The sequence below is a fragment of the Maylandia zebra genome, linkage group LG15 (genome assembly GCF_041146795.1).
Source record: "Maylandia zebra isolate NMK-2024a linkage group LG15, Mzebra_GT3a, whole genome shotgun sequence".
Classification (NCBI taxonomy): Eukaryota; Metazoa; Chordata; class Actinopteri; order Cichliformes; family Cichlidae; genus Maylandia; species Maylandia zebra.
Genome location: NC_135181.1, coordinates 9,951,164 through 9,978,850, shown reverse-complemented (window position 1 = coordinate 9,978,850; position 27,687 = coordinate 9,951,164). Strand labels below are relative to the sequence as shown.

The 27,687-nt window shown below is 41.5% G+C and overlaps 3 protein-coding genes across 4 annotated transcripts; all 3 read right to left on the bottom strand.

Moving 5' to 3' along the window:
* Positions 1-87: 87 nt before the first annotated feature.
* Positions 88-5,444, bottom strand: LOC101466196 (phospholipase ABHD3). Of its 2 annotated transcripts, none has more exons than XM_014412170.4 (9): positions 5,029-5,444; positions 3,945-4,105; positions 3,649-3,831; positions 3,466-3,511; positions 2,928-3,040; positions 2,622-2,795; positions 2,483-2,531; positions 2,225-2,390; positions 88-1,431 (listed from the first exon to the last, which is right to left on the bottom strand). In XM_014412170.4, the coding sequence occupies exons 1-9, from the start codon at positions 5,146-5,148 to the stop codon at positions 1,223-1,225; spliced, it is 1,221 nt and encodes a 406-aa protein (XP_014267656.3). In that variant the 5' UTR covers positions 5,149-5,444; the 3' UTR covers positions 88-1,222. The 2 variants fall into 2 exon arrangements, with proteins under 2 accessions (XP_014267656.3, XP_014267659.3); XM_014412173.4 differs by having other exon boundaries at positions 5,261-5,444.
* A 165-nt stretch (positions 5,445-5,609) lies between these two features.
* Positions 5,610-19,605, bottom strand: LOC143412280 (phospholipase ABHD3-like). Its single transcript, XM_024805201.2, has 9 exons — positions 19,390-19,605; positions 9,991-10,151; positions 9,695-9,877; positions 9,512-9,557; positions 8,219-8,331; positions 7,914-8,087; positions 7,783-7,831; positions 7,525-7,690; positions 5,610-7,229 (listed from the first exon to the last, which is right to left on the bottom strand). Exons 1-9 carry the CDS (start codon positions 19,507-19,509, stop codon positions 7,021-7,023), a joined length of 1,221 nt encoding a protein of 406 aa, XP_024660969.2. The 5' UTR covers positions 19,510-19,605; the 3' UTR covers positions 5,610-7,020.
* A 5,313-nt stretch (positions 19,606-24,918) lies between these two features.
* On the bottom strand, positions 24,919-27,622 carry LOC106676068 (cathepsin B). The gene is made up of 10 exons (XM_014411939.3): positions 27,543-27,622; positions 26,955-27,078; positions 26,762-26,847; positions 26,545-26,659; positions 26,308-26,423; positions 26,031-26,116; positions 25,793-25,933; positions 25,585-25,701; positions 25,241-25,369; positions 24,919-25,116 (listed from the first exon to the last, which is right to left on the bottom strand). Exons 2-10 carry the CDS (start codon positions 27,075-27,077, stop codon positions 25,040-25,042), a joined length of 990 nt encoding a protein of 329 aa, XP_014267425.1. The 5' UTR covers position 27,078; positions 27,543-27,622; the 3' UTR covers positions 24,919-25,039.
* Positions 27,623-27,687: the final 65 nt, after the last annotated feature.

Genomic DNA, 27,687 nt, shown 5'->3' with positions numbered 1-27,687 from the left:
ATACGTGCTATAACAAAATAAACCTGCTGCGACTTGCTATCGATCACAGTGAACGGCCACTTGAAGCTTCCAGACAAACTCAAGATGTAAAAATCACCAGTCGATCTTTATCACCCTTTAATTGTAGTGTAATTACAAGATACACCATCGAACATACAATGCCCAAATATTGCACCATTACATGATATTGCAATAACACCGTGATTGTCTTTACAGCCCATACATAAAGTTTATAAATAAGGCGTGAGTTTAAAAAAAAAAGATATTAAAAGGCAGGTGAATGTGGTAAACATGCAAATAGCTGATGGATTCGTGACATTCATGAAAAGCCTCTTTTACTTCTGAAAAAGCTAAATTAAATTCTCATCCACCCTCACGCTGACAATTAAAAGCCACCAATTAGCACCATTATCACCTATTTTCTTCATGCCGATGATTGAAAACACTTCCTTTTATAGCCAGCAGTGGCGTCATTTAAAAATGGCATGAATCCTACACTAATACCACCTAGCACAGTAAAGCTACATATTAATCAGTGCACTGTTGGTAATACAAAAACAAAGCTGATGTACTGTCTACTGATAATAAAAATACATTCAGTACATGTACATGCTGATCTGGTCCTTGTGTGATGCTTACGATACTTAATTACACTTTATAGCAGCAGATACTGAAGCACCACACAGGGCGTTAATGGTCTTTACCCAGTGTCGGCTCATTTACCACTGGTGTCGTTTACTGTACAACATGCAGCGTATAAACACAGGAAAGTTTCATCCTTTAAGGCATGCCACAAACCCCGAGGAAAACACTTCTTGAAGGCTCAAAACTAAATAAGCATTTGATGCAAAAGGGAAAAAAACATAATTAGCAAGAAGAAAACAACAATAATGCTGTTTTTAATTTTAATAACCAACTCTTCACTTTTTTTAAATAGCAACAAGCAGAGCACTTGAACTCTACAGTGCAGTCTACATACTACAGGTGTGCGGTGCACAGACGGCCTTTGTGACTGAAAGTAGGTAGCAATCAATTGATCAGCAATATTTTCAAATTGACTAAAATGTATTAAATACTTCAAAATAGCTTTACTGATTTTACTTCACTGTCATTTTTTTATTTCTACATGACTTGAACATGAACCTGAGGTCATGAGGTAGATGAGCAGAGTTGCAGCTGCAAATGTTGAATTACTTCAGTGTAAGTGCCTTCATATTGCTCGTTAGTCCTTCATTTGCTCCTCTCTGATACCACAGGCTTGCTTCATTTCCTCCCGGTGTTCAAAGACTGCGTGCACAAACTGGCCAAACAAGCGCTCCATATAGCTCTCGCCTAGAGGAAAAAAACCCTGCAAGAAGGCAATGTGTCCCCCGTGGGCCGTCAATACCAGGGCGACGTTAGGAAGATCCTGAACTACGGACACCGGGAAGGCTGTGAGAGCAGGAAAGAAAAAGCCCAAATGAATATAAACAGACAGCAAAGTAGACACAAAGCAGACACGTGAATCGGAAACCTTTTGTAACCCGGAGACTTCAACGTCCATGATTACATATAAAAAAGGAATTGTGCTAAAAAGAATGAGACATTTCCTAATATAATAGAGATAAATTCAATCATCTGTTTTGACGTCGCTTCAGTCCATCTTAAATGAGCTCACACACAAAGATGAAAGTGTTTGAGAGAGTGTTATCTTGCATGTGTGGATGCAGTATTGAACTGTATTCGCTTACATATGTTTTCAGTAGTGTTCCTGAGTCTGTGGCAATGAACCCACTGGCACCTAAGGGCCTTAAGATATCAGCCTTGGTTTTTAGCTTTGTCACTTGCATACAGAGAGTTTGCTTGATTCTCTAAAATTCCAAGATCATTTGCAGCTTTATTTTGAGAAACTTTACTGTCAACTATTTTTTCGTGTAGTCTTTAACAGAGTAGTAAACGCTGCCCCACCTTTACTTCTGAGAAACCTAGACACTCTTGGATGCTCTATTTATACCCAACCGTGTTACTAATGTTCCACCAGGTGTTTTCTTTAGCAGTACACTTTTAATATGATGTCTTGTACAACTTTCAGTAAAGCATTCAATTTTACACAATGTTCCCAACTTGTTTTTTTCGAATAGGACCATAAAATCTGAAAAACGTCACATTTATGAGTAAACCATTACAGCTGTTATTTCCCCTTTGCAGTGCTTATACTGACACACCTCTCCTGTTGTGTACTCACCAGTTTGTGGAGAGAAAGGGTCATCAGCAGCATTGAGACACAGGATGGGTACGGCTGTATTGGGGAGCTTTTTGCCTGGGCTGGCATCGCGGTAATAATCCATACATGAGCTATAACCAAACATCAGAGACGTATAGCGTTCGTCAAACTCACGGATGGACCGAGCCTACAAAAGGGTGTGAAAACAAGATGACGATGAATGGAAAGTCAATTATACATCTAAGAAACTGACAAACTGTGAGTAATATTGTATCATACCTTCAGGACATAGTCAACATTCACCACTTTCTCTAAAATCTTCCTGTGCCTGTGAGAAACAGATTTTTGTTTTTTTATTTAACTGGATTTACAAACGCAAAACTGTTAGACAAAATTTATGAACCCAAATGTATCCAACCTGGTGACAGCGCGGTGCAAGCATCTCGTGATGTGCCTGTTGAAGAGCAGCCAGTTGAGCGGTTCCTCCATCGAGTCAGAGGACTTACGTGCATCCCAGGGTACGGAGATGGTGATACCGGCAACCAATCCTGACTCGGTGTGCTTACGGGCCAGGTAGTTTAACAACACCATGCTGCAGCAGGGTGAAAAGAAACGAATCATAAAATTGTTAAAAATCAATAAATAAAAGAAATGGAGGAAAGACACAGACGACAAATCTAGGTCCAGAAATGGAGGCCAGCAGAAACACTATGCACCAACTCACCCTCCCAAAGACACACCAGCCCCAAGCACAGGAGCACTGGGGTAGAGCCCTTTGACATGCTGCACCACACACTCAAGATCTGAAGTATTGGCAGCACAGTAGGTGACTGGTGTCTGAAGCAAGCAGAGGGATACAGGAGGGCAGTTACATGCAGTGCTTAAGCCTCAGATCTTCTGTTAGTGTTATTATTGGTCTGAAATGGTGTATCAGTGGAAAAACTTAAATTACTACTTAAACACACAGAAAATACTTTCAATTCACTTTTTTTGTTTGTTTGGTTTTTTTTTTTAATCTGAAACTGTTTTAAATTGGGATTAAATACATTGGCAACCCATCTACCAAAGGCTAGAATCCTTGCAGGGGGGATCAGAGTTCAAGACCACCACAGTTTCCTACTTCTCATTTCTGTCCTCCCGCTCTAAAATCCTCACTTTCCTCACTCAACTGGGGTCCTTCAGAGTGTATTGACATGTTACTTACAGATTTTTAAAAACTAATTTGATATTATTCTAATTTATTAGGTATTCATTGTACTTACCAGCAGCTCCTCCCCTCCAAGACCTCTGTTGTTGAAGACCACACATCTAGGAAGGAAAGTATTTATGAAAACTGCTTCAGGCAAATACCGGGCACAAGCTACAATAAGCTTCCTGCTTAATGTAAACTTTCCTGTTAGCGCTGCTTCAAGATCACTTCATTTTGTGTGAGGAGTGCAGCTGACCTGTAACCGTGGCGTGTGGCCTGGCTAACGGCGTGAAGCACATAGGACTGCTGGCTGTTTCCTGTAATCCCTGGGAGGATGAGCACTGTGGGACGCGTGGAGGATTCTGGGTAGGTCACACTGGCCTGATTGTCCAACCAGTCAAGAGAGATCTGACCACCATCCACTGTACGGATCAGCTCACTGGGAGATGAAGGGACGAGACAAGATATTCATTATTTAATTAAATGTTTAGATTAAGATTTTTAACCCTCTTGTAAATAGTGGTGAACTGAAAAAAGAGGGTTTCTTCCTACTTGCGATAACTGACAGGGGGTCTGGATTTGAGGGCAGCACAGACCAGCGTTTGAAGTCGGCCTCCCCAGCACCACGGAGTGGGACTGAAGCGCTCAGCTACCACAGGACAGTGCTTGAAGAGGAATGCACTGAAAGCCTCACTGCAAACCAGAGCTGGTCTCTGAAAGGACACAAGACCAGATGAAGGCGTTATAAAAGCACAGCTGCTAATACATTCACACCTGTGAGAGACAAGAAAACATCCAAAACACACCAGGCGAGCAGAACAAGGTACAAAGAAAATAATGGCAGTATCAGTGGTATGTAGATGTGATGTGACCAGCTCTGCAAGAAATACATCACTTGGAAACTTTGATGTGATGTTACACAATAGCATTTGATTAGCAAGTAGCTAACAATGAGAAAATAACTCTTACCAACGTTTTAGATATTTGAAAATAGTATTCAAATATAATCAATTCAAAATTCATATTGTCTTGTTTACAGTCTGTGAAGATATTTTAGATATTTATTTTTTCTGCATTTTCTACATAAACAAATTCTACTATTGACCATACTTTGAAATTATCCTCACTTTAGCTGCTTAAACTTAAGTAAAACACTTATTATGAATAAAGCTGATATACTGCTTATTACCAAATGATCACTCATAACCATGATCTTCTTCCAGTTTTATTTATGGAATCAATAATTTTGTAGAATAAAAGATCATATCTCATACACAGATGATACACATATTACAATATTATAACCTACAGATTTAATTTTATACAAAATAAAGTTAATTTTTTTAAAAAAAGGTTCAGAGCTTTGAGTACAAACCTCTGAACCCAAACACTAAAAACTGTAAAATTATGGACCAAGAAATGTTAAATAAGCTTAAAAATGTAAATAAATAAAACGAAAAAACAGTTTTTTAATTAATTAGAAAAACAAAATACCACAGATAAAGTCGAATAGGAGTTAATAGGATATAGTGATCTTCATTTTAAAGGAAATAAAACGCTTAAAAATCCAACTAAACTGTAAGTCAAAGCGGGTATGGCGGAGTCTTTGCCGCTAACTTCGACCGCAGAGACTGACCTGACACTCGCGGCCCCACAGATAGTACATTGTGGCTGTGAGGGAGCAGATGATCACCGTGTATGGCCTGGAAACACACTCCCAGTATGTTCTCCATACCTCCGCATGAGTCAGAAACATGACAACGGTCTAAGTGCGGTTGACAGCTGAGCTGCTAGCCGACGACGTCGTTAACCGACACAACGGAATAACAGGACAGAAAGAATATGATATTTAATGCCCGACAACCTGCCTTCATCAGAAACATCTAACGTTCAATATGTTGTACTTCGACTCTTCCCAGCAGCCTTGGCGATATTACGTTAGACGCCGGTAGCCATCAGGTAATAAGTCTGGTGTTTTCTCCGGGAGCAGCTGCTTCCTAGTTCTCACAGGCGAAGCTCCTGATTGGACAAAAGCTCCAACTTCAACGTCATGGCTACGATCCATGTAAACTACAAATATGGAGATATAGTTTTTCTTTTACTTTCTATGGGGTTATTGAAAATGAGTATATATACGTGTGTATATATATATATATATGGATAGATAGAAAGATAGATATACATTTTTTTTAAATACAACTACATTATATTTTACGTGTAAGGAGGATTTCTGTAGTCTGTTGATTTCCAAGATAGTGGAAAAGGGGGTGGGATTAAATAAGCTTATGTTTCTTCCTGCTCCTTTTTGAGCATGAAAGTTATTTGTAGTTGTGGTTGCTCGTTTTCCTTTTGTTTTTCTTTGTTTGTTTGTCTCGTTTTAATTCTATGTTGTTATACTGTTTCAACAAGTTCAAAATAAAGATTCAATCAAAAACAATCAATAAATGATTGCATTACCGCCACGAGCTGGTGTGGAGCTTGGATCGAAACTTTTGTTTATTTACGGCTTTAAAAACAAAAATAATTATTTTTATCAGCTAAGTTGGCATTTTTAAAATATTTATTAGATCTATTTTTCGTCTGAGGACTTGAATGAAATTGAATTGCCTTATTTCTGCCTCATATTTCTAACAGTGTATCCTGTGCTGATCAGTTCAGTATGTACAAATGTATCTCCTTTTCCCTCCTCACCTCATTTCTCCTTTTGTACACTTCAACTTACTCTTGTTTATCCCACCTTTCCCTCAGGTTGATTTATTATCACCATAAACGTTTGTTGTGGCCTTTGCTCCATTCTCCTCCTTCATGTCTTTTGACACCAAATATACAAGTACCCATAAAAATATTGCCACTAGCCCTATTACGTGAATTAACATTCACTAAAAATACTGGTGGTTGGCAGTGCTAATCCTCAGCCTCATATTAGACATCTACGATATCAATTTCAAAACCCTATGTTACCTTGTTCTCAACTAGTGAAATATTTAGCAAATTATTAGATTAATTAGCAACAGGTCAGGAATATTTCTGCATCTTAGGGAGGCAGAGTTTCTCCGAAGTAAAGATGGGCTGAAGTTCACCAATGTGCAAAAAATTGTGAAACAATTTCAGAATAACATAAAATCGCTGAATATCTCATCATAGTATATCATCAAAATATTCAGAGAATCTAGAGGAATCTCTGTGCACAGAGAACAAGTGCAAAAAGTCAGTATTAAATGGCCGTGACCTCCAGGCCATCGCGCAGCACTGCATTGAAAACAGGTATGGTTCTGTCATGGAAATCACTGCAAACAAACAAAAAACTGATGTTCAGTTTACTGCTAATAAAAATACATTCAGCACACATACATAGTGATCTGGTCCTCATGATACGCTTACGATTCATTATTACACTTTATGGCAGCAGATACAATTATCTGAAACCCCACACAGGGTGTTACTGGTCTTTACACCGTGTCAGCTCATTAACCACTGGTGTCCCATCCACACTCTACGGCATGCAAAAGTGTAATCATAGGAAAATTTGACTGTCTACAGAACATGAACCTGAGGTCATGAGGTAGATGAGCAGAGTTGCAGCTGCAAATGTTGTATTACTTCAGTGTAAGTGCCTTCATATTGCTCGTTAGTCCTTCATCTGCTCCTCTCTGATACCACAGGCTTGCTTCATTTCCTCCTGGTGTTCAAAGACTGCGTGCACAAACTGGCCAAACAAGCGCTCCATGTAGTTCTCACCTCGAGGAAAAAAACCCTGCAAGAAGGCAATGTGTCCCCCGTGTGCCGTCAATACCAGGGCGACGTTAGGAAGATCCTGGACTATAGACACTGGGAAGGCTGTGAGAGCAGGACGGAAAAAGTCCAAATGAATATAAACAGACAGCAGAGTAGACACAAAGCAGACACATGAATCGGAAACCTTTCATGTGACTTCAACATCCTTGATTACATTTTAAAAAAAGGAATTGTGTTAAGAAGAATATAAATTCTCAACAATTACAAAACTTGATTTATCTTTTGTGCGCCAAATCTGACAAGGCCTACTGAATCAGCATTTATGAGTAAACCATTACAGCTGTTATTTCCCCTTTGCAGTGCTTATACTGACACACCTCTCCTGTTGTGTACTCACCAGTCTGTGGAGAGAAAGGGTCATCAGCGGCATTGAGACACAGGATGGGTACGGCTGTATTGGGGAGCTTTTTGCCTGGGCTGGCATCGCGGTAATAATCCATACATGAGCTATAACCAAACATCAGAGACGTGAAGCGTTCGTCAAACTCCCGGATGGACCGAGCCTACAAGGGGGTGTGAAAACAAGATGACGATGAATGGAAAGTCAATTATACATCTAAGAAACTGACAAACTGTGAGTAATATTGTATCATACCTTCAGGACATAGTCAACATCCACCACTTTCTCTAAAATCTTCCTGTGCCTGTGAGAAACAGATTTTTGTTTTTTTATTTAACTGGATTTACAAACGCAAATGTAGATTTAGCAACCGTAACTTATCCGACCTGTTGAGAATTTGGTGCAAGGATTTCGTGATGTGCCTGTTGAAGAGCAGCCAGTTGAGCGGTTCCTCCATCGAGCTGGAGAACTTCAATGCATCCCAGGGTACGGAGATGGTGATACCGGCAACCAATCCTGACTCTGTGTGCTTACGGGCCAGGTAGTTTAACAACACCATGCTGCAGCAGGGTGAAAAGAAACGAATCATAAAATTGTTGAAAAAAAATAATAAAAGAAATGGAGGAAAGACACAGACGACAAATCTAGGTCCAGAAATGGAGGCCAGCAGAAACACTATGCACCAACTCACCCTCCCAAAGACACACCAGCCCCAAGCACAGGAGCACTGGGGTAGAGCCCTTTGACATGCTGCACCACACACTCAAGATCTGAAGTATTGGCAGCACAGTAGGTGACTGGTGTCTGAAGCAAGCAGAGGGATACAGGAGGGCAGTTACATGCAGTGCTTAAGCCTCAGATCTTCTGTTAGTGCTATTACTGCTGTGAAATGGTGCACTGAGGATGACGTTCTCCATATTTATATTAAGAAAAACACTGAAACTAACTATGCCTGAAGAAATTAATCTTAGAAAACTGGTCACAAATGCATTGTTTTGTTGGGTCAAAAGCTTGAACTTTTTGGCCTCAATGTCAAGCTTTATGTCTGGAGGAAACCAGGCAGCCAATACCATGACATCAAATTTAGCGCGGTGGTGGCAGCATCATATTGTGCGGATGTTTTTGTGAGATTAGTCAGGGTCAAGGGCAAGATAAACGCAGTAATATATCAAAACATCCTGCCCCAGAGTGCTCTGGAACTCATACTGGGGTAAAGGTTCATCTTCCAACAAGGCACACAAAGCACACAACCAAACAAACAAAGGAGTGGTTTCCACTCTGCAAATGTCATTGACTGGACCAGCCAGAACCGAGACTTGAACCAATTGAATGTCTCTGGAAAAAAAAAAAAATCAGAAAAATCGGTGTATGCCAACCTTCCCCCTCCAACTGGATAGAAGAATGGGAGAAACTGCCTAAAGGTTAGCGTGCCAAGTTTGTAACATCATACTCTAAAAGACCTGAGCTGTAATTGCTGCCAAAGCTGCTTCTGCAAAGTATTGAGCAAAGGCTGCAAATTCCTATGTACATATTATGTTTTTATTATTAAACTCACAAGCACTTGGGTGTTCTACTTTGCAGAATTTTGTGGTGAAAAATAAAAATTTTGGAATAGGGCTGTAACATGAAAAAAGTGGAACAAATGAAGCACTCTGAGTACTCTCTGGATACACTAGAATCATTCCATCCACATTGTTTAATGTGCCCGCACCACTGGCAGGAAAACAACCCCAGACAGTGTTTTCATATTTGAAATCCTCACTTTTACTCCTCCAAACACACCTCTTGTCATTATGGCCAAAAAGCTAATATTTGTCTGATCTGACCATAAAGTTTTCTCCAGAAGGCATTTAGCTTCTCCACGAGGGCAAATTTCAGTCAAGCTTGAATGTGTTCATTCTGGAACATGAGCTTCTTTCTTAAACAGTGTTTTGAGAATTAGATTTTACTTAACTATAAATTATTAGGTATTCATTGTACTTACCAGCAGCTCCTCCCCTCCAAGACCTCTGTTGTTGAAGACCACACATCTAGGAAGGAAAGTATTTATGAAAACTGCTTCAGGCAAATACCGGGCACAAGCTACAATAAGCTTCCTGCTTAATGTAAACTTTCCTGTTAGCGCTGCTTCAAGATCACTTCATTTTGTGTGAGGAGTGCAGCTGACCTGTAACCGTGGCGTGTGGCCTGGCTAACGGCGTGAAGCACATAGGACTGCTGGCTGTTTCCTGTAATCCCTGGGAGGATGAGCACTGTGGGACGCGTGGAGGATTCTGGGTAGGTCACACTGGCCTGATTGTCCAACCAGTCAAGAGAGATCTGACCACCATCCACTGTACGGATCAGCTCACTGGGAGATGAAGGGACGAGACAAGATATTCATTATTTAATTAAATGTTTAGATTAAGATTTTTAACCCTCTTGTAAATAGTGGTGAACTGAAAAAAGAGGGTTTCTTCCTACTTGCGATAACTGACAGGGGGTCTGGATTTGAGGGCAGCACAGACCAGCGTTTGAAGTCGGCCTCCCCAGCACCACGGAGTGGGACTGAAGCGCTCAGCTACCACAGGACAGTGCTTGAAGAGGAATGCACTGAAAGCCTCACTGCAAACCAGAGCTGGTCTCTGAAAGGACACAAGACCAGATGAAGGCGTTATAAAAGCACAGCTGCTAATACATTCACACCTGTGAGAGACAAGAAAACATCCAAAACACACCAGGCGAGCAGAACAAGGTACAAAGAAAATAATGGCAGTATCAGTGGTATGTAGATGCAGTGTCAGTGTGCTGAATAATACCAGCTCTGCACTTTAATGTGATGTCACACAATAGCATGTAATCAGTGAGTGGCTGACATACAGAAAATAAGTCTAAGATCAAAACTCCCCTTTTCCCTTTGATACAGTCTGTGCAGAGATTTGTTATATTTGCTTATTTTTTGGCATTTTTAACATAAAATTCTTAATTCTTAAATTCTTCAGCTGCCAATACTTAAACTTAAAGTGCTTAAACTTTAGCACAATGCTTAATATGAATATGAACAGGTCACACAACAAAGTCAATGATAAATAAGCTCACAGAAAAAGCACCCAGTTATAGAAGTGCAAACATGTCCGTCTAATTGCAAAGAAACAGGAGAGACATTAGGTGCAAAGGGTGATCGAAAAACTCTTCACAAACACATTTCCTTTTGTTTGGCAATTTTCGAGTGGAGTCATTGCTTTTAAACATTACAGATTACAGGAAGTATGAAAGCCATGAAGCTCCTGGTACGCATTTTTTGACCGCGGTAAAGTGAGCCGTCATTTGTGAGCCGCGGTCAAGCCAGCCGCCTCCTATCCGCCGCATAAATTTCCTTGCGCTTTTACACCAGTCTTTACGGTAGCGCCTTTTCGCTTTATGTGCCGATTGAAAGCCTATACCCGCGCACACGTGCACCTGTGTGCCAATTTTCATCCAGATTTACTGTAGAATTCCTCAGAAATTAAAGGGTACTTGTATCCAATGCAGTCGGCCAATACAGTAGAATTATGTCAATTTTCAAAAATTCATTAAAAATCATCCTGGGTAGTTGATGTCCAACTTTCAACACATCTCCCCTCTGGGACACCTACTGTACCTGTGTGCCAAGTTTCATCCAAATTTACTGTAGAATTCCTCAGAAATTAAAGGAAACTTATATTCAATTCAATACAGTCAATACAATAGAATTATGTCAATTTTCAAAAATTCATTAAAAATCATCCTGAGTAGTTGATGTCCAACTTTCAACACATCCCTCCTCTGGGACACCTACTGTACCTGTGTGCCAAGTTTCATCCAGATTTACTGTAGAACTCCTCAGAAATTAATGGAAACATTTATTCAATTCAATACAGTCAATACACTACAATTATGGAAATTTCAAAAATTCATTAAAAATCACCCATAATAGTTGAGGTCCAACTTTCAACACTTTCTTACTCTGGGCGTCCTACCGTACCTCTGGGCCAAGTTACATCTCAATTCACTGTAATCTTTATCAAAAATTGAAAGAACAATTATATGTCAATGCTGGATGTGTGTCCTTTCAAAGTGACACTAAATAACAGAACTCAGGCACATCAGGGAATAATCCAAAAGGCGGATTTATTAAACAAAAACAACATACAAAATATCTCTAACCCATACTACATAACCTAAAAAGAAACAAAGGGACACTTTGGGACACAAGGAAACAATACTGAAAGGGCAAGAGACACAGTCCAAACACAATCCACAACTAAAATGCCAAAAGAACAAGTCATCCCACATAGCAGACGGGTCTTGCCTGGATCTGGTGTCAAGCCGGCACTGCTGGCTGACTTCTGGCATGGTAAGATGGCACTGTTTATGTGATGGCATGCCACATTTGGCCTGATTGGGTGAATGTGACATGTTGTATAGAGCACTTTGAGTAATATGGGTGAGTAAAAAAGTGCTGTATAAGAATCAGTCCATTCACTGTCTGAACAGAGTTTCGTCATGTTACTTTTGCACTATTATGTTCCAGCACATGTTGTTATTACATGGCTTACATGGCTAAGGTACACATTAGGCTGACATCTGGGGCCAGAGCTGAAACTGTTCTGGGCCAGCACAGGGCCAGCAGTGTGTCTGCAACTGGCCTTGTGCTGGCTCATGTGTGGGCCACCTCTGGTAAACCAGATCTGGGCCACCATAGGGCCGTCATTCTTTGCGGTACGCAGGCCATGTGTAAGCACATTGTGTGGGACAGATCCAGGCCATACCAATTTTGCTATGTGGGAGGAATTATGTAAAAATAGAAACATCATAAAAATGAAAATGAACATAAAGTAAAATGTACTGAAAAGAACATCAGTATGGCCATCATTATTTGCTTGGAAAGTCTAAAGTTCCATGGCTTTGAACAGCCAGAGAACGCAATGCCCAGCTTAGAATGACTAAAAGTAACTTCTTTTAACATTCTGTCATTCTGCTTCTATATCAAAAAACCACTAAAAATAGTCATTTGAAAAAAAATTATTCGCCACTTTTCATCAGTTTGGGTTCCTCTGTTTATAGCAATTTTTAGAAAAGAACCCAATACCTTTGTCACTATACAGTTGTACAGTGAGATACAGAGCATCTCCTACTCATTGCAAACATGCTGGGAGGGTGGCTCTATCCACCTTAGTGCAGCTGCTGTACCATACTGTGATGCAGTAAGTTAGTAGGCTCTCAATGGGCAAGTGGTGGAAGGGTGAGCTGTAGTCCACAAAGAGCATTCTGGCGTAGCTCTGCCGCTGTTCTAGGTGACTCAGCACCGAGTGGAGGGTGATGGCATCTTCTGTGAATCTGTTTGCACGGTATGCAAACTGGTGGGTGTCGAATTCTGGGGGGAGGTAATCCTTGGTGTGCTGAAGGACTAGTTTCATGATTACCGGTGTGAGGGCCACAGGGCAATAATAGTTCAGGCTGGTGATGGGAGACTTCTTTGGTACTGGGATGATTGTGGCTGATTTTAGACAGGATGGGATGGCTGCTTCATCCAGTGAGAGGTTGAAGATTCTGGTGGAGATGAGGGTGAGCTGGTGGGCACATGGTCTTAGCACTTTACCACGTATTCCGTCTGGACGCCTTCCTGGGGTTCACTGCTAGGAACACTCATCTGACATCGTGCTCCGTTACAGTGAATGGAGCGGTGCAGGAACCAGGTGAGGATGAGGATGGGAGCAGGGCTGAGGCAGATGAATGCTGCTGTTGTGGTGTTTCAAAGCGGGCAAAGAAGCTGTTTATGTCCTCTGCTAGCTGAACACTCAGGTTTTCTGTTTTCACAGTTCTGCCTCTGTGGTTTATGATGTCTATTATTCCATGCCATGTGTTGTTGCTGGACAGGTGGGACCACTTTTCAGGTCAGCTCGAGCAGACCTGTACAGAGCTCTGTCAACAGACCTACAGGGAGTGCAGAATTATTAGGCAAGTTGTATTTTTGAGGAATAATTTTATTATTGAACAACAACCATGTTCTCAATGAACCCAAAAGACTCATTAATATCAAAGCTGAATGTTTTTGGAAGTAGTTTTTTTTTTTTTTTTTTTTTTTAGTTATTTTAGGGGGATATCTGTGTGTGCAGGTGACTATTACTGTGCATAATTATTAGGCAACTTCACAAAAAACAAATATATACCCATTTCAATTATTTATTTTTACCAGTGAAACCAATATAACATCTCCACATTCACAAATATACATCTCAGAATCAGAATCAGAATCAGAATCGTGTTTATTGGCCAAGTACGTATATGTGCAGACACATACAGGGAATTTGGTTCCGGTAGATGGTGGCTCTCAAGCACAGCAATGTAAATCTCACACACACACACACACACACACACACACACACACACACACACACACACACACACACACACACACAAGTGTCTATATATACACATTACACATACATACACAAAGCTATGTAAACCAACTATAAATAACGAATCTAACCTTATATACATAAAATACAGAAATGAATGAGGCAGAATGAATACTACAAAATGTACATAAGGTGCAGTTGCAGTCTGGCAGTGGGAGCAGTGTGACAGGTCAACTGTTAAGACGGGAGATGGCGAGGGGAAAGAAACTATTCCTGTGTCGGGTGGTCCTGGTCTGCAGGCTTCTGTACCGTCTGCCAGAGGTCAGCAGATCAAAAAGTCTGTGTGCAGGGTGTGAGGGGTCTGCGATGATTTTCCCTGCCCGTTTCCTGGTTCTTGAGAGGTACAGATCCTGGATGGAGGGCAGGGGGGGCGCTGATGATCCTTTCTGCTGCCCGTACAGTCCGCTGCAGTCTGCTCCTGTCCTGTTTAGTGGCTGCTCCATACCAGACTGTGATGGAGGAGCACAGGACAGACTCAATGACCGCAGTGTAGAACTGGATCAGCAGCTCCTGTGGAAGACTGTACTTCCCCAGTTGTCTCAGGAAGTACATCCTCTGCTGGGTCTTTTTGAGGATGGAGTTGATGTTGGTCTCCCACTTCAGGTCCTGGGAGATGGTTGTACCCAGGAACTTGAAGATCTTCACAGTCGACACAGGGCTGTCTGATATGGTGAGGGGGAGCAGAGTTGAGGGATGTCTCCTGAAGTCCACTGTCATCTCTACAGTCTTAAGAGTGTTCAGCTCCAGATTGTGCTGACTGCACCAGAGTACCAGCCGCTCAACTTCCTGCCGGTATGCAGACTCATCACCATCTTGAATGAGGCCAATGACAGTGGTGTCATCTGCAAACTTTAGGAGTTTGACAGCAGAGTTATTGGAGGTGCAATCGTTAGTGTAGAGGGAGAACAGTAGTGGTGAGAGGACACATCCTTGAGGGCACCAATACTGAGGGACCGGGTTTCAGAGGTGATCTCCCCCAGCCTCACTTGTTGCTTTCTGTCTGTCAGGAAGCTGGTGATCCACTGACAGGTAGCTGGTGACACGCTGAGCTGGGAGAGTTTGGAGGAAAGAAGTTCAGGCACAATGGTGTTAAAAGCCGAACTAAAGTCCACAAACAGGACCCTGGCATAAGTTCCCGGGCAGTCAAGGTGTTGCAGGATGTAATGCAGCCCCGTGTTCACTGCATCATCCACTGACCTGTTTGCCCAGTAGGCAAACTGCAGAGGGTCCAGCTGGTGGCCTGTAATGTCTTTCAGATGGGCTAACACCAGTCGTTCGAAGGATTTCATGACCACAGACGTCAAGGCGACAGGTCTGTAGTCATCCAGTCCTGTGATGGTGGGTTTCTTGGGAACAGGGATGATGGTGGAGCGTTTGAAGCAGGAGGGAACTTCACACAGCTCCAGGGATCTGTTGAAGATGCGAGTAAAGATGGGAGTCAGCTGTTCAGCACAGGTTTTGAGGCAGGAGGGTGAGACGCCATCTGGTCCGGGGGCTTTCCTGGGCTTCTGTTTCTGGAATAGTCGGCTCACATCCTGAGTGTGTATTCTTAGTTTCAGGGAGGAGGAAAGGGGGGTGAGAGGTGTGGTGGAGGTCGTTGAGTCTGGGTTGGAGAGGGTGGGGGTGGTCGTTGAGTCTTGATTGGGGAGGGGCAGGGTGAAGGGGGGAGAGGTGGAAGGTGTGTTGGGGGTCAATGTCTGAAGCAATGTCCCCGGGGAGGGGAGGGTGGGGCGTGGGAGTCTGTCCGTCTCAAACCTGCAATAGAAAGTGTTTAACTCGTTGGCCAGGTCTTTGTTTGCTTCAATAGTGGGTGGGGGGCGTCTGTAGCTGGTGATTTCCTGCAGGCCCCTCCACACTGACGCAGGGTCGTTGGCTGAGAGCCGTTCTTCCAGCTTCTGGGAGTAGATCCTTTTAGCTGCTTTGATCTCCTTGGTCAGTGTGTTCCTGGCTTGCTTGTACAGGACCCTGTCACCACTTCTGTAAGCGTCCTCCTTGGCCTTGCGAAGATGTTGGAGTTTAGGAGTGAACCATGGTTTATTGTTGTTGTATGTGCAAAAGGTCTTTGTTGGCACACACACGTCTTCACAGAAACTGATGTATGATGTCACAGTGTCCGTGAGCTCATCTAGGTTCTCAGATGCAGCTTCAAAAACAGTCCAATCAGTGGAGTCAAAACAGTCCTGCAGTTCCTGCTTTGCTGCGTTAGTCCACTTCTTCACAGTTTTGACTACAGGCTTGGCACGTTTGAGTTTTTGCCTATAAACTGGAATAAGATGGACCATGCAGTGATCAGAATGTCCCAAAGCTGCCCGGGGCACAGAGCGATAGGCATCTTTTAGAGTGGTGTAGCAGTGATCCAGTATGATGTTGTCCCTGGTGGGGCAGTCTATATGCTGTCTGTATTTAGGGAGTTCGTAGTTTAGGTTTGCTCTGTTAAAATCCCCAAGAATAATTGTAAAGGAATCTGGGAATTTCCTCTCCAGGGTAGTAATCTGGTCAGCCAGCTCGCACAGTGCGTTGTTCGCGTTGGCCTGTGGAGGGATGTAAACTCCGACCAGCATGAAGGAAGAAAACTCCCGCGGTGAATAAAAAGGTTTACAGTTGATGAGAAAACTTTCCAAGTGTGGGCTGCAGTGTTTCTGTAACACTGTGACATCAGTACACCAACCTTCATTAATGTAGAAGCAGACTCCACCACCCTTTGTTTTCCCTGAGAGCTCTGTTTCGCGGTCTGCCCGGTGAAGTTGGAAGCTCGGCAGATTTAAGACAGCGTCTGGGACTCGCTCACTGAGCCAGGTTTCAGTGAAGCAGAGGGCAGCAGAGCGTGCAAAGTCCTTGTTAGTCCGGTTTAAGAGCAGTAATTCGTCGACTTTGTTTGGAAGAGAGCGGAGATTCGCGAGGTGAATGGAGGGGAGTGCCGTGCGGAATCCTCGCCGACATTCAAAAACAAAACAACAACAAATCAGCGACCAATATAGCCACCTTTCTTTGCAAGGACACTCAAAAGCCTGCCATCCATGGATTCTGTCAGTGTTTTGATCTGTTCACCATCAACATTGCGTGCAGCAGCAACCACAGCCTCCCAGACACTGTTTAGAGAGGTGTACTGTTTTCCCTCCTTGTAAATCTCACATTTGATGATGGACCACAGGTTCTCAATGGGGTTCAGATCAGGTGAACAAGGAGGCCATGTCATTAGTTTTTCTTCTTTTATACCCTTTCTTGCCAGCCACGCTGTGGAGTACTTGGACGCGTGTGATGGAGCATTGTCCTGCATGAAAATCATGTTTTTCTTGAAGGATGCAGACTTCTTCCTGTACCACTGCTTGAAGAAGGTGTCTTCCAGAAACTGGCAGTAGGACTGGGAGTTGAGCTTGACTCCATCCTCAACCCGAAAAGGCCCCACAAGCTCATCTTTAATGATACCAGCCCAAACCAGTACTCCACCTCCACCTTGCTGGCGTCTGAGTCAGACTGGAGCTATCTGCCCTTTACCAATCCAGCCACGGGCCCATCCATCTGGCCCATCAAGACTCACTCTCATTTCATCAGTCCATAAAACCTTAGAAAAATCAGTCTTGAGATATTTCTTGGCCCAGTCTTGACGTTTCAGCTTGTGTGTCTTGTTCAGTGGTGGTCGTCTTTCAGCCTTTCTTGCACTGAACATAAGTTCCCTGCAATTTCTGAAGAATATTACAGTAAATCTGGCTGAAACTTGGCCCAGACGTACAGCAGGTGTCCCAGAGGGGGGATGTGTTGAAAGTTGTACATCAACTACTCAGGATGATTTTTAATGAATTTTTGAAAATTGACATAATTCTATTGTATTGACTGTATTGAATTGAATAAAGTACCCTTTAATTTCTGAGGAATTCTACAGTAAATCTGGATGAAACTTGGCACACAGGTACAGTAGGTGTCCCAGAGGAGGGATGTGTTGAAAGTTGGACATCAACTACTCAGGATGATTTTTCATGAATTTTTGAAAATTGACATAATTAAATTGTATTGGCTGACTGCATTGGATACAAGTACCCTTTAATTTCTGAGGAATTCTACAGTAAATCTGGCTGAAACCTGGCACACAGGTACAGTAGGTGTCCCAGAGGGGGGATGTGTTGAAAGTTGGACATCAACTACTCAGGATGATTTTTAATGAATTTCTGAAAATTGACATAATTCTATTGTATTGACTGTATTGCATTGAATACAAGTACCCTTTAATTTCTGAGGAATTCTACAGTAAATCTGGATGAAAATTGGCACACAGGTACAGTAGGTGTCCCAGAGGGGGGATGTGTTGAAAGTTGGACCTCAACTATTCAGGATGACTTTTAATGAATTTTTGAAATAAACATAATTGTAGTGCATTGACTGTATTGCACTGAATATGAGTTTACTGTGATTTCTGAGTAATATTACAGTAAATCTGGGTAAAAACTGGCCCAGAGGTAAAGTAGGTGTCCGAGAAGAGGATTGTGTTGAAAGCTTGGCATCAACTTTTAATAATGATTTTTAATGAATTTTTGAATATGCAACCAGACTGTCACGATGGCTGTATTGGGCTGTTCCATTGTAATTTGTGTGCGCGCGTGCGTGTGACTGTTCACGCGCGTGCATGTGTGCGCGAGTCTAGGCTTTCAATCAGGATATAAAGCGAAAAGGCGCTACCGTAAAGACTGGTGTAAAAGCGCAAGGAAATTTATGCGGCGGATAGGAGGCGGCTGGCTTGACCGCGGCTCACAAATGACGGCTCACTTTACCGCAGTTTTTTTTGTGATGGCACAGTCAGTCTGCAGCTTTCGACTTTTACGCGACCCCGATCTCTAATACCTGGTCGGTAACTTCTTGGCTGCGTTGTTGTGGTTCCCAAACACTCCCACTTTGTGTGAAACCCACCGATTGTTGATTGTGGAATATATAGGAGGAAGGAAACGGCGAGATCCCATTTCATCACTACGCTTGAGTTCACGAAATCTTCAGAACGACCCATACAGGTGCTTTATTTTATACACCTGTGCCTGAAGGCACCAGCATACAAAGATTAACATAACTGGCTACCTTTGTCCTTACAGTGTTGCTGCACAAGCTGAAGAATGACCTCTTTTTAGTGCCAGAGAAACAGGAGTACTTCCAAAAGTTTGATCTGCATGAGCTCATCCACTGCAAAGTCAGGGTCCTCCCCAGTGCTGCTGGTTACATGATTGCTGGAGGCTACTGTTGACTGATGACTAATTTGAGCTTTAGTTGTGGTCGGTGGTGTGATCGGTTTAATTTTTTTTCCCTTTACCAAACAGACTTAATTCTACATCTCGCAAAAGCGTACAAGACTCAGCTGAGGGGTAAAGTAGAACTTTTTTGAAGTAAACATATACATTTTTGTAACTAATTGGAAAGTAGCATAGTGAAAAGGAAACAGAATAAAGTAACCACGGAATCTGACCTGACACTTGCGGCCCCACAGATAGTACAGTGCGGCTGTGAGGGAGCAGATGATCACCGTGAACGGCGTGAAAACGCACTCCCAGTATGTCCCCCATACCTCCGCATGAGTCAGAAACATGACAGGACAGAATGAAGTGCACTAATGTTTAATGCCTTCATCGCCAGCATTCAGCGTTGAGCTCTAGAGCGCGCAGGCGTTCTTCTTTTATTTTTGGTGAACAATAAATTATTGCATTACCGCCACCAGCTGGTGTGGAGCTTGGACCGAGACATTTTACTGTTTCATGAAAAAATGTGGCTCATTTTTTATTTAATAGACGTTTCAAAAAAGAAAATGAGAAGGCGAAACTAAAAAGAAACAGCTGGAGAAACACTTTGCAGCTAATTAGGTTAATTAGCAACAGGTCAATAACATGATTTGGTATAAAATGAACATCTTAGAGAGGCAGAGCTTCTCAGAATTAACCGTGGTCCGAGGTTCACCAATCTGCAAAAAACTGTTTCAGAATTATCATCAATATAAAACTGTAAATATTTAGAACATCTCACGGTCTACAGTACATGATATCATTAAGAGAATCTGGAGAAATCTTTGTATGCAAAGGATAATTCTGATGTCTATTGGATGTCTATGATCTTCAGGCCCTCAGACAGCACCACATTAAAAGGCAGGCATGATTCCGTCATGGAGATCACTGCATGCACTCAGGAAACTTCCAGAAATGATTATCTGTGTTCACCATGTCATCCACAAATGGAGATTAAAGCTTGTACCATGTAACCATGTAAAGAAGAAGCCAGACGTGAACATTATGGGACGCTGCCATCTACTATGAACACAGTTCTTTTAAATTGGACTGAAGCAAAGTAAAAAACTGCTGTGTGGTTAAATGTCTGGTGGCATGAAGACTCCAGCGACACTTGAAGCACTATGGAAAAACTTTATTAGCTGACCAAAGCGTTTCAGCTTGTGGCCTTCATCGGGGTCATTGCAAAATAAACGTTTGAGTTTAGATAAAGGAAGAAATCTTGGTAAAATTACTTCAAATATTTGAAAAGATATAGACGCTGGACTAAAGAGGGGAGGGACCATCCAACTTGCTGGCTTTACTCAATGCTTAAATCCTGCTTCTCTGTTGGTAAGAAAGTGAATTAGGGCCGATGGAACTGGCAGCTTGCACATATAGACAGGGTCAATCAGTGTTGACATGTATGTACAGATTTTAAAGCAACACACGTTCCATCCAGATAACATCTTTTTTCAGAGAAGGCCTTGTATGTTTCAGCAATACAATGTTAAACTACATTCTGCAGCTATTATAACAGCCTGGGTTTGTAGCAGACAAGTTTTGGTGGTGAGGTTAACCGCCTGCAGTCCAGATCTTTCACCAGCTGAAAACATTTGGTGCATCAAAGAAGACCGAGGATTTTTTGTTCCGCTAGAATCCTTCATCAACATTCCAGAGGTGGTCTCCTCAATTCCCAGATATTCTATCTTTTATATCTTTTATATCTTTTATTAAAAGAAAAGGGTATGCTATAGTGGTAAACATGACGGTGCCCCAACTCGTTTACTGTCATCAAATTCAAATGACCTTGTTTTCTCTTAAAAGGATATTTTAAGTGTTTTTTTCTTGTGCATAGTCATAAACACTGCTCCTTACTTTGAGATGAAACTTCAGAATACTAAATGCTACTGCAATTCTATTCTTTTATACCTCTGCACACATCAGTATGTGAATTATAAAGATAAGTGAAATCTACGGTGTTGTCATAAAGTATCCAAGGTTGTATTGCTGGCAGTAGTACAGCTGGACTAAAGTTTAACTGAATAATTTAAGTAGTTGTTGCGTTCTGTGTCACTAGCCGCCCACAGCTTTTTATTTCTCTCCGCTCCCTCTGCCAACAAGTGCCTTATGTTGTGTAATCCTAACTTTACCCCTGTAGACATACCCAGGGTTAGCTGCATCTTATTGTATCCCTTTTTTTTTTCTTTTAATGCTACTCTTTTAAATGCACTTGTTCCTTATTCCTGTTTCTTAGCACCTTTCTGCATCTTTTTACATATAGGTCCATACTTTGTTGGGCAGACACAGTGTACACCCCCACAGTGGATTTTAAATCAGTCATGTGATTGAAGTGCACAAAGGAATGATTGTAGACCTTGATATTTATGCCTCGTCAACAGTTTTCTTGACTATGCGAGTTCTTGTGAAGGTGTTTTCATTTCCATGGAAATAATTCTGTGATCATCCACTTTGGTGGTATTTTGTGCTCTTTCATGCTTTTTTGATGTTGTTAAGCTTTCCAGTAAACTCCTTCTTTTAAACAATGAACCATATTGTTGATTCGACCACTCCGAAGTTCTTGCTTTTTCTCTGATTGGTTTAGTTGAATTTTGATTGGGTTTCTTCAGCCTTATAACGGTGCCCCTCACTTCCACTCGCATCTGTCTGATTGTTTGATTTAAAATCTTCCGTAGTAGTGTGCAGAGGCAAAATTACACACACACGGTCCGAACTGTATGTGCATTACCACCACCCTCTGCTGGGCCCTGCTAGAAACATGTCTTGACATCAGTGGCGGAGCGGGGGGTGGCTTACTGGGCTTAACCCCGGGTTGTTTTTTCAGAAGCCCGGGGTCTTTTGGAGTGTAATTTTTTCATAGCTAGATGCCTGTCTGACAACTGTATAAAACAAAAACTACACACAATATTCAAAGCACATAGTGCACACTGTGGGAATTTACGACTGTGCGTAAATCCCCCCTAATATTGGTATGATCCGAGCTCAGACACTGAGGGAGGGGGCGGGGGGAGCTGCTGCTTGCAAGTGCGCTGTTGGAGAAGTGCAGCCAGGCAGACAGAGGGGAGAACTGAAGTTCGACCAGGTACCAAAGAAAATCATTCGTACTGTACAAATAATGTAAATATGACGGTGTATCACGAAAGATTGATATCAAACTGATCACTTGACCCATATTACGTTACTTGCTCTTCAAGTGAATCAACAAATGGCGAAATGAAAAGCCGAACAACAACAATGCTGTTTCTTTAGAGAGTCTTAGCTTACATGTATGTTTATTTCATATTTTCAGTTGTTTCCCTCCACGTCTAAATAAATCGGTTTCAGTAATGTACTGATATACAAGAATGGACATAAGGGGCTTCTTTTAAAGAAAAAACTCTGGTAGATGTTATTTTATATATTATGCTTTGTATGTTGTTCAGTATATTCCTATTCAAAACAAGAGGAATTTCAATACACAGCAGTATATTCACAGTTGAAACCAGATATTTACATACACTTTATGGAAAACCCAAGAACATTTTTTTACTGTACAACATCAATTTAGAGTAAACTTGTTTTGTTTTGGATAAATAAATATTGAAATATCTTTTGAATTAGTTAAATGTCAGAATAAAGACAGACAGAGCTGTCTCTTTTTATCTCTTTCATCAAATTTAGGAGTACATGTACACTAAGTTTATTGTTAATTAATAAGAAAACTCCAGACGATTCCATTCTGAGCTGAAGAAGCTTCTGATAGGTTAGTAGAGTCCATGTCCATACAATTTGGTGCCATTTAAAATTATGAAATACAGATAGTTTCTCTCTTTACTCTTAAAATTAACAAATATGTTTTTTATATTTATCAATCTAAAAAAATAAACATTTAGTCTGATTTGATGTTACAATTAAAAAAGTGTTTGTGTTTTTATCTGAAGAGTGTGTAAATATCTGGTTTCAACTGTATATTTGATGATGTTGGTGTTTGGTTTGATTGTCAGCAAGTTATGCAGGCTTGTTTGCACAACAAGGCTAAATAATTATATAAACTTTTCTCAATCTAAATAGTGGACTTTGGTAGAATTAAAAAATAAGTGTAGTGCAGGTCTATGATGATTTTTAGTGCTACTATCATCTAGTTCTGATTCTGGTTCTGTCTTGGTTAAATCCTAAGTAGTCCTGATTTGAACTGTTGTAGTCCTGTTTTAATTCCGGATCAGTTCTGGGTCTGGTTGAATTGGGGTTTAGTCCTCGAGTCTTGATACAGCCCAGACTTTGTTCTGCCTTGCTGCTTAATTAAAAAACTAGTTTAAGGTGTCCTGCACATGTGATATATATTTTTCCCTATATGAAGTCATTCTTTTTTGAACAAAAAAGAGCCTATTAATCTTTCAGTCATTTCTAACCCCCCCACCCCCCACCTCCCACCCCAATCCCACATGCATACTACCCTTTAGGGCTAAGCCCCGGGTGTATCAAATGTCTGCCTCCGCCTCTGCTTGACATTGTCCTGTAAGTCACAGTTCATTTAAAAGTTTGTGTTGTAACCTTTTCAGCTTTTTTCCTTTAGTGTACAAAAGGAATTGCCATTGGATGGATCTACCACAAATTGTGAAAGAAGGGCATCCAGTAAAATTTAAAACATCTTAAATCTTGTCAGGCACATGCTTTTTAAAACACTGTTAAGACTGTAGCAAATCACATTTCTCACCACAGTCAAAAATAAGCTGCAACACCAAAGGAGGACTAATTTACAGTGGCCCCTAAAGAGGACTATTTGGATATGTGATTTTTGATTTTCGTTTGCTGTAGTATCCTGTAATTTAAGGAGTCATGGTATTATATTGGTATTATCATTATTATAAATTACTGATTCAGTACATAGTATATGAAATCAGCAATGTCATCATCCCAACTAAAGCTAGAATGCTAGATAATATGTATATATCTCTAAATATAATTATCTAAATTTTGAATGCTAAAACATATAATCTCATCTACCTTCCCAATGAAGCTTATGCGCAACTTCAATTAGGCAGATCCGCAGTCACTCATCTGCCTGCTTTCCTGGGTTGTTTGGCTGCTACTAGTCTCTTCTTGACTCCACTACTTTTTCCCACGTTGTCAAACTCAGTACTGACATCATTACTCTAATCCAATCACCTTCTTGCCCACATTCTTTGAGCCAATTAGCCTCCACTCTACGTGGTTTAAATCTCTACTCTTCGTCTTGATGCATGCTCGATCATCCAGGTAAGTAAATCCCCAAAGTTGGATTATGTTCATGTGCTAGTTTCAGTCATTGTGCGATGTACTGTTTATAAGATTGGGGAAACCTGCAGTCAGCTGAGAGTGAAGAAGTCACTTGGATGAGTGACGAAACGTTTCTCCCACTGAAAATGCTACGTCCAGATGAATAGATTCAAACTTTCGGGATCTACTCTCTGTCATTCTCGCTTTCAGACTCGCATTCATGCAACCCACCTCCTCCCCATCCTCACCTCATAGACATATCAACTGGAGCTTCATCCAAACCTCACTCATCTTCACCACCACCACCATCTAGATTCTGCTCTGCCATGATAGGTCATCAGAGATTAATCGCCAAATACATTCATTTCTCTATGTCAATGAATAATGCTCAATTCTCTCCGTAATGAAATGAAGCTGTAAAAAAAATTTGTAGCTCACTTGTGGGAAAACAAACCTGCAAATCATGGTAAAGAAATGCAAATGAAGACCAAGACACAACAATTTATTCCCTCTTTATTGCATGAAATCTGTCAAAATCTGCCCCAGAATGAGGTCTGTCTTTTCTTCGATTTATTTATTGATTGTCTGCTGTGATGATTATTTCATCTAGTTAAGCGGGATTCCTGTAACCACCTCTGACTCAATACCACATTCGTCATTTCCACGCTTGATTTTGAAGAAACCTGAAATAAGAAGACAACAGAGGACGACACAGTTTTAGGCCAGCATTCCCACTCATCTTCAGCACTTTGTGTGACGTAGGCCTGTATGTGACACCGGCTATGTGCCTTACACTTTCATCCATACCTTCATCTCCCCAATCAGTATTCCAGGAGTTTGCAGCCAGCCAATAGGGCGTCCCATTCTCATCACCCCAGCCCAAGATCTTAATGGAATGACCGCCCAGCATATCCCCTGTCACATGCTGATACACACCTACAGCAAAAAAAAAGCTCATTAAAGCAGAAGAAGGTTGTTCCTCTTTTGAATAATACCCATTTTCTGACAGGCGTTCTAAAGTGTCAGTGGAGTTTTTTCAGATTAGTGGTCGACTTGCTTGCTCTCAAACAGTTGCCCAATATTAAACTGAGACAAAGAAGTACGTTACTCATATAGAGTGACATTACTGGAATTAAATACATAAACCTCACCACTCTTATACAGCAGAAAATCTTCATAAACAGTGAAAGATGCCTCCACAGGCCCGTTCTTGTACAACTCCGTCATGATCTGATCCAGGTCCGACGGGACGCCGTATGTGCGTCTACCTGAAGAGGGACATACAGGAAACTTCAAGGACTGCAACGACAAAGTAAACCAATGCTAGGAGGGTGCAGAGTTTATTTTAATTCTCTGTACCAAAGTGTTTGTCCTTCTCATATGATAGTGAGTATCCATCAGTGCACTGCTGCACACACTTAGGAGTCTCTGAACTCCCACACGGAGGACGACTTCCATTCACATGATGCTCACAGGGGGCGATGGTGTAGGGTAGACAGCCTGTAATAAACAGTCACGGTCAGTCCATTTAAGTCAAGTCTTTTGCTCCTCCCCAAAACTACTTAAACTGAATTCAGCAAGTGGATAATGGACTTACCAACTTTAGAGTCATACAAGCCTCCTGTGACAAGCCCTTTCTTTGCCCAGAATTCCCAAGCAGCAGAAGAATAGCCACCATAACAGCTACATCAAACACAAAAAGACATAATGTGCACCATGAGTTATGTTATAGCTGTTTTACCTCATTTGATTTTTGAAGACTGTAATTATAAACCATCACGGTTTCTCCAAAAAAACTTTTCCATGAAAACTTCATGCGTAGAATTAATGAACAGCCCATTTACTTATATACACGAGCCATTACTAATGCTCACCCCATGCCGCATTCATCACAGCAGGCCAGCAGATCTTCAGCGGAGATCTCCACAGAGATCTTACCACCACTTTGGATACATAACCTGTCAGATATTGCCTCAGCTGCCCCAAAGGCCTGTGTAAAAATCAAACCGGGAACACTGAGAACATGGAAGTTGGTAATGATTTTTTTTAATGTCCCACCCTATCTCCTCTATTTGGTGGTGGTGTATTTTTAATTTCTTGGTGTGTCATACCCAACAGGACCCACAGGAGCCTTGATCTCTGATCTGTTGGATTGTGGCACAGTTGGGCCACTGTTTGCGTGCGTCAAAGCTGTCAGGAAGTTTAATGCCTTCAATATTATGAAGCCTAAACAAGAGAGAAAACAGAATCACTGCAGATTAGCTCAACCTGCTGACTGTCACATGTCATCTCATGTGACCAGCTGTCCAAACCACCTGATAAACTTACACCTCTGGTAGCTTGGGTCCATTCAGTATGGTGCCACACAGCTGTTTAACATAGGTGGCATCGATATTCTGGAAATTCCTTGTGGCCTGGAGCAAATAAAAAGGAAATTGGAGCAGAGAAATCATCGCTTACGGGTTGTTAACAGCTTCCTAAGATGTGGAAATATCCATAAAAACTGATTGCATGGTCTCACCGTCCAGGTGGTGTTAGCCTTGTTAATAAAATCAACCATCTCAGAGGAGAGAAGGGAGTGGTGAGGGTGTGCCCAAGTGGTGGACACCATCACCACTACAGAGAGGAGGAACAGTGGACTCATCCTGCAAAACAGACATCAGTGATCATAGGAGGTGACCAGGAAACTGTTTACATGCACACAAAAGCACATCTCAGTGGAGCGTTACAAGGAAAGGGAATAAGGAAAGAGGCCATTTCCTTTATTTATAACCAACATGTGTTTTGCAGTAATGTTGCAAATACATTTCTGTACATAGGAACTGGGTCATGTATGAATGCAATGAACGTAACTAGTAGAAACAGATTAATGATAAATGATACTTTTAATCCAATTTATAAAGAAAAATATAGAGTTTAAAAGAACATTCATATTATCAGATGAATCAGAACTGCAGCTAGATTTAAAGTATATGTACATTGATTCAAGCTAAGAACAAAGAATGAAAACTTTAGCTTAAAAGACAATCATAAAGTATTAATCCAGATGCATATTAAACTCATGTGCTCAAGAAATCAGCATATTTGCCAAATCTCTTAATTTTTTTACCTGGGTTGCTGTTTCAGTAGATCTTTTTCGTCGTTCTTCTTCTCTCTGACTCAACAAACCTTACAGTTACCCTTCTTATAAGACCCCAGTTGTTGATCACATGCCTGTGTAATAAATGCACCTGCATGTCTCATGTGACTAGAAG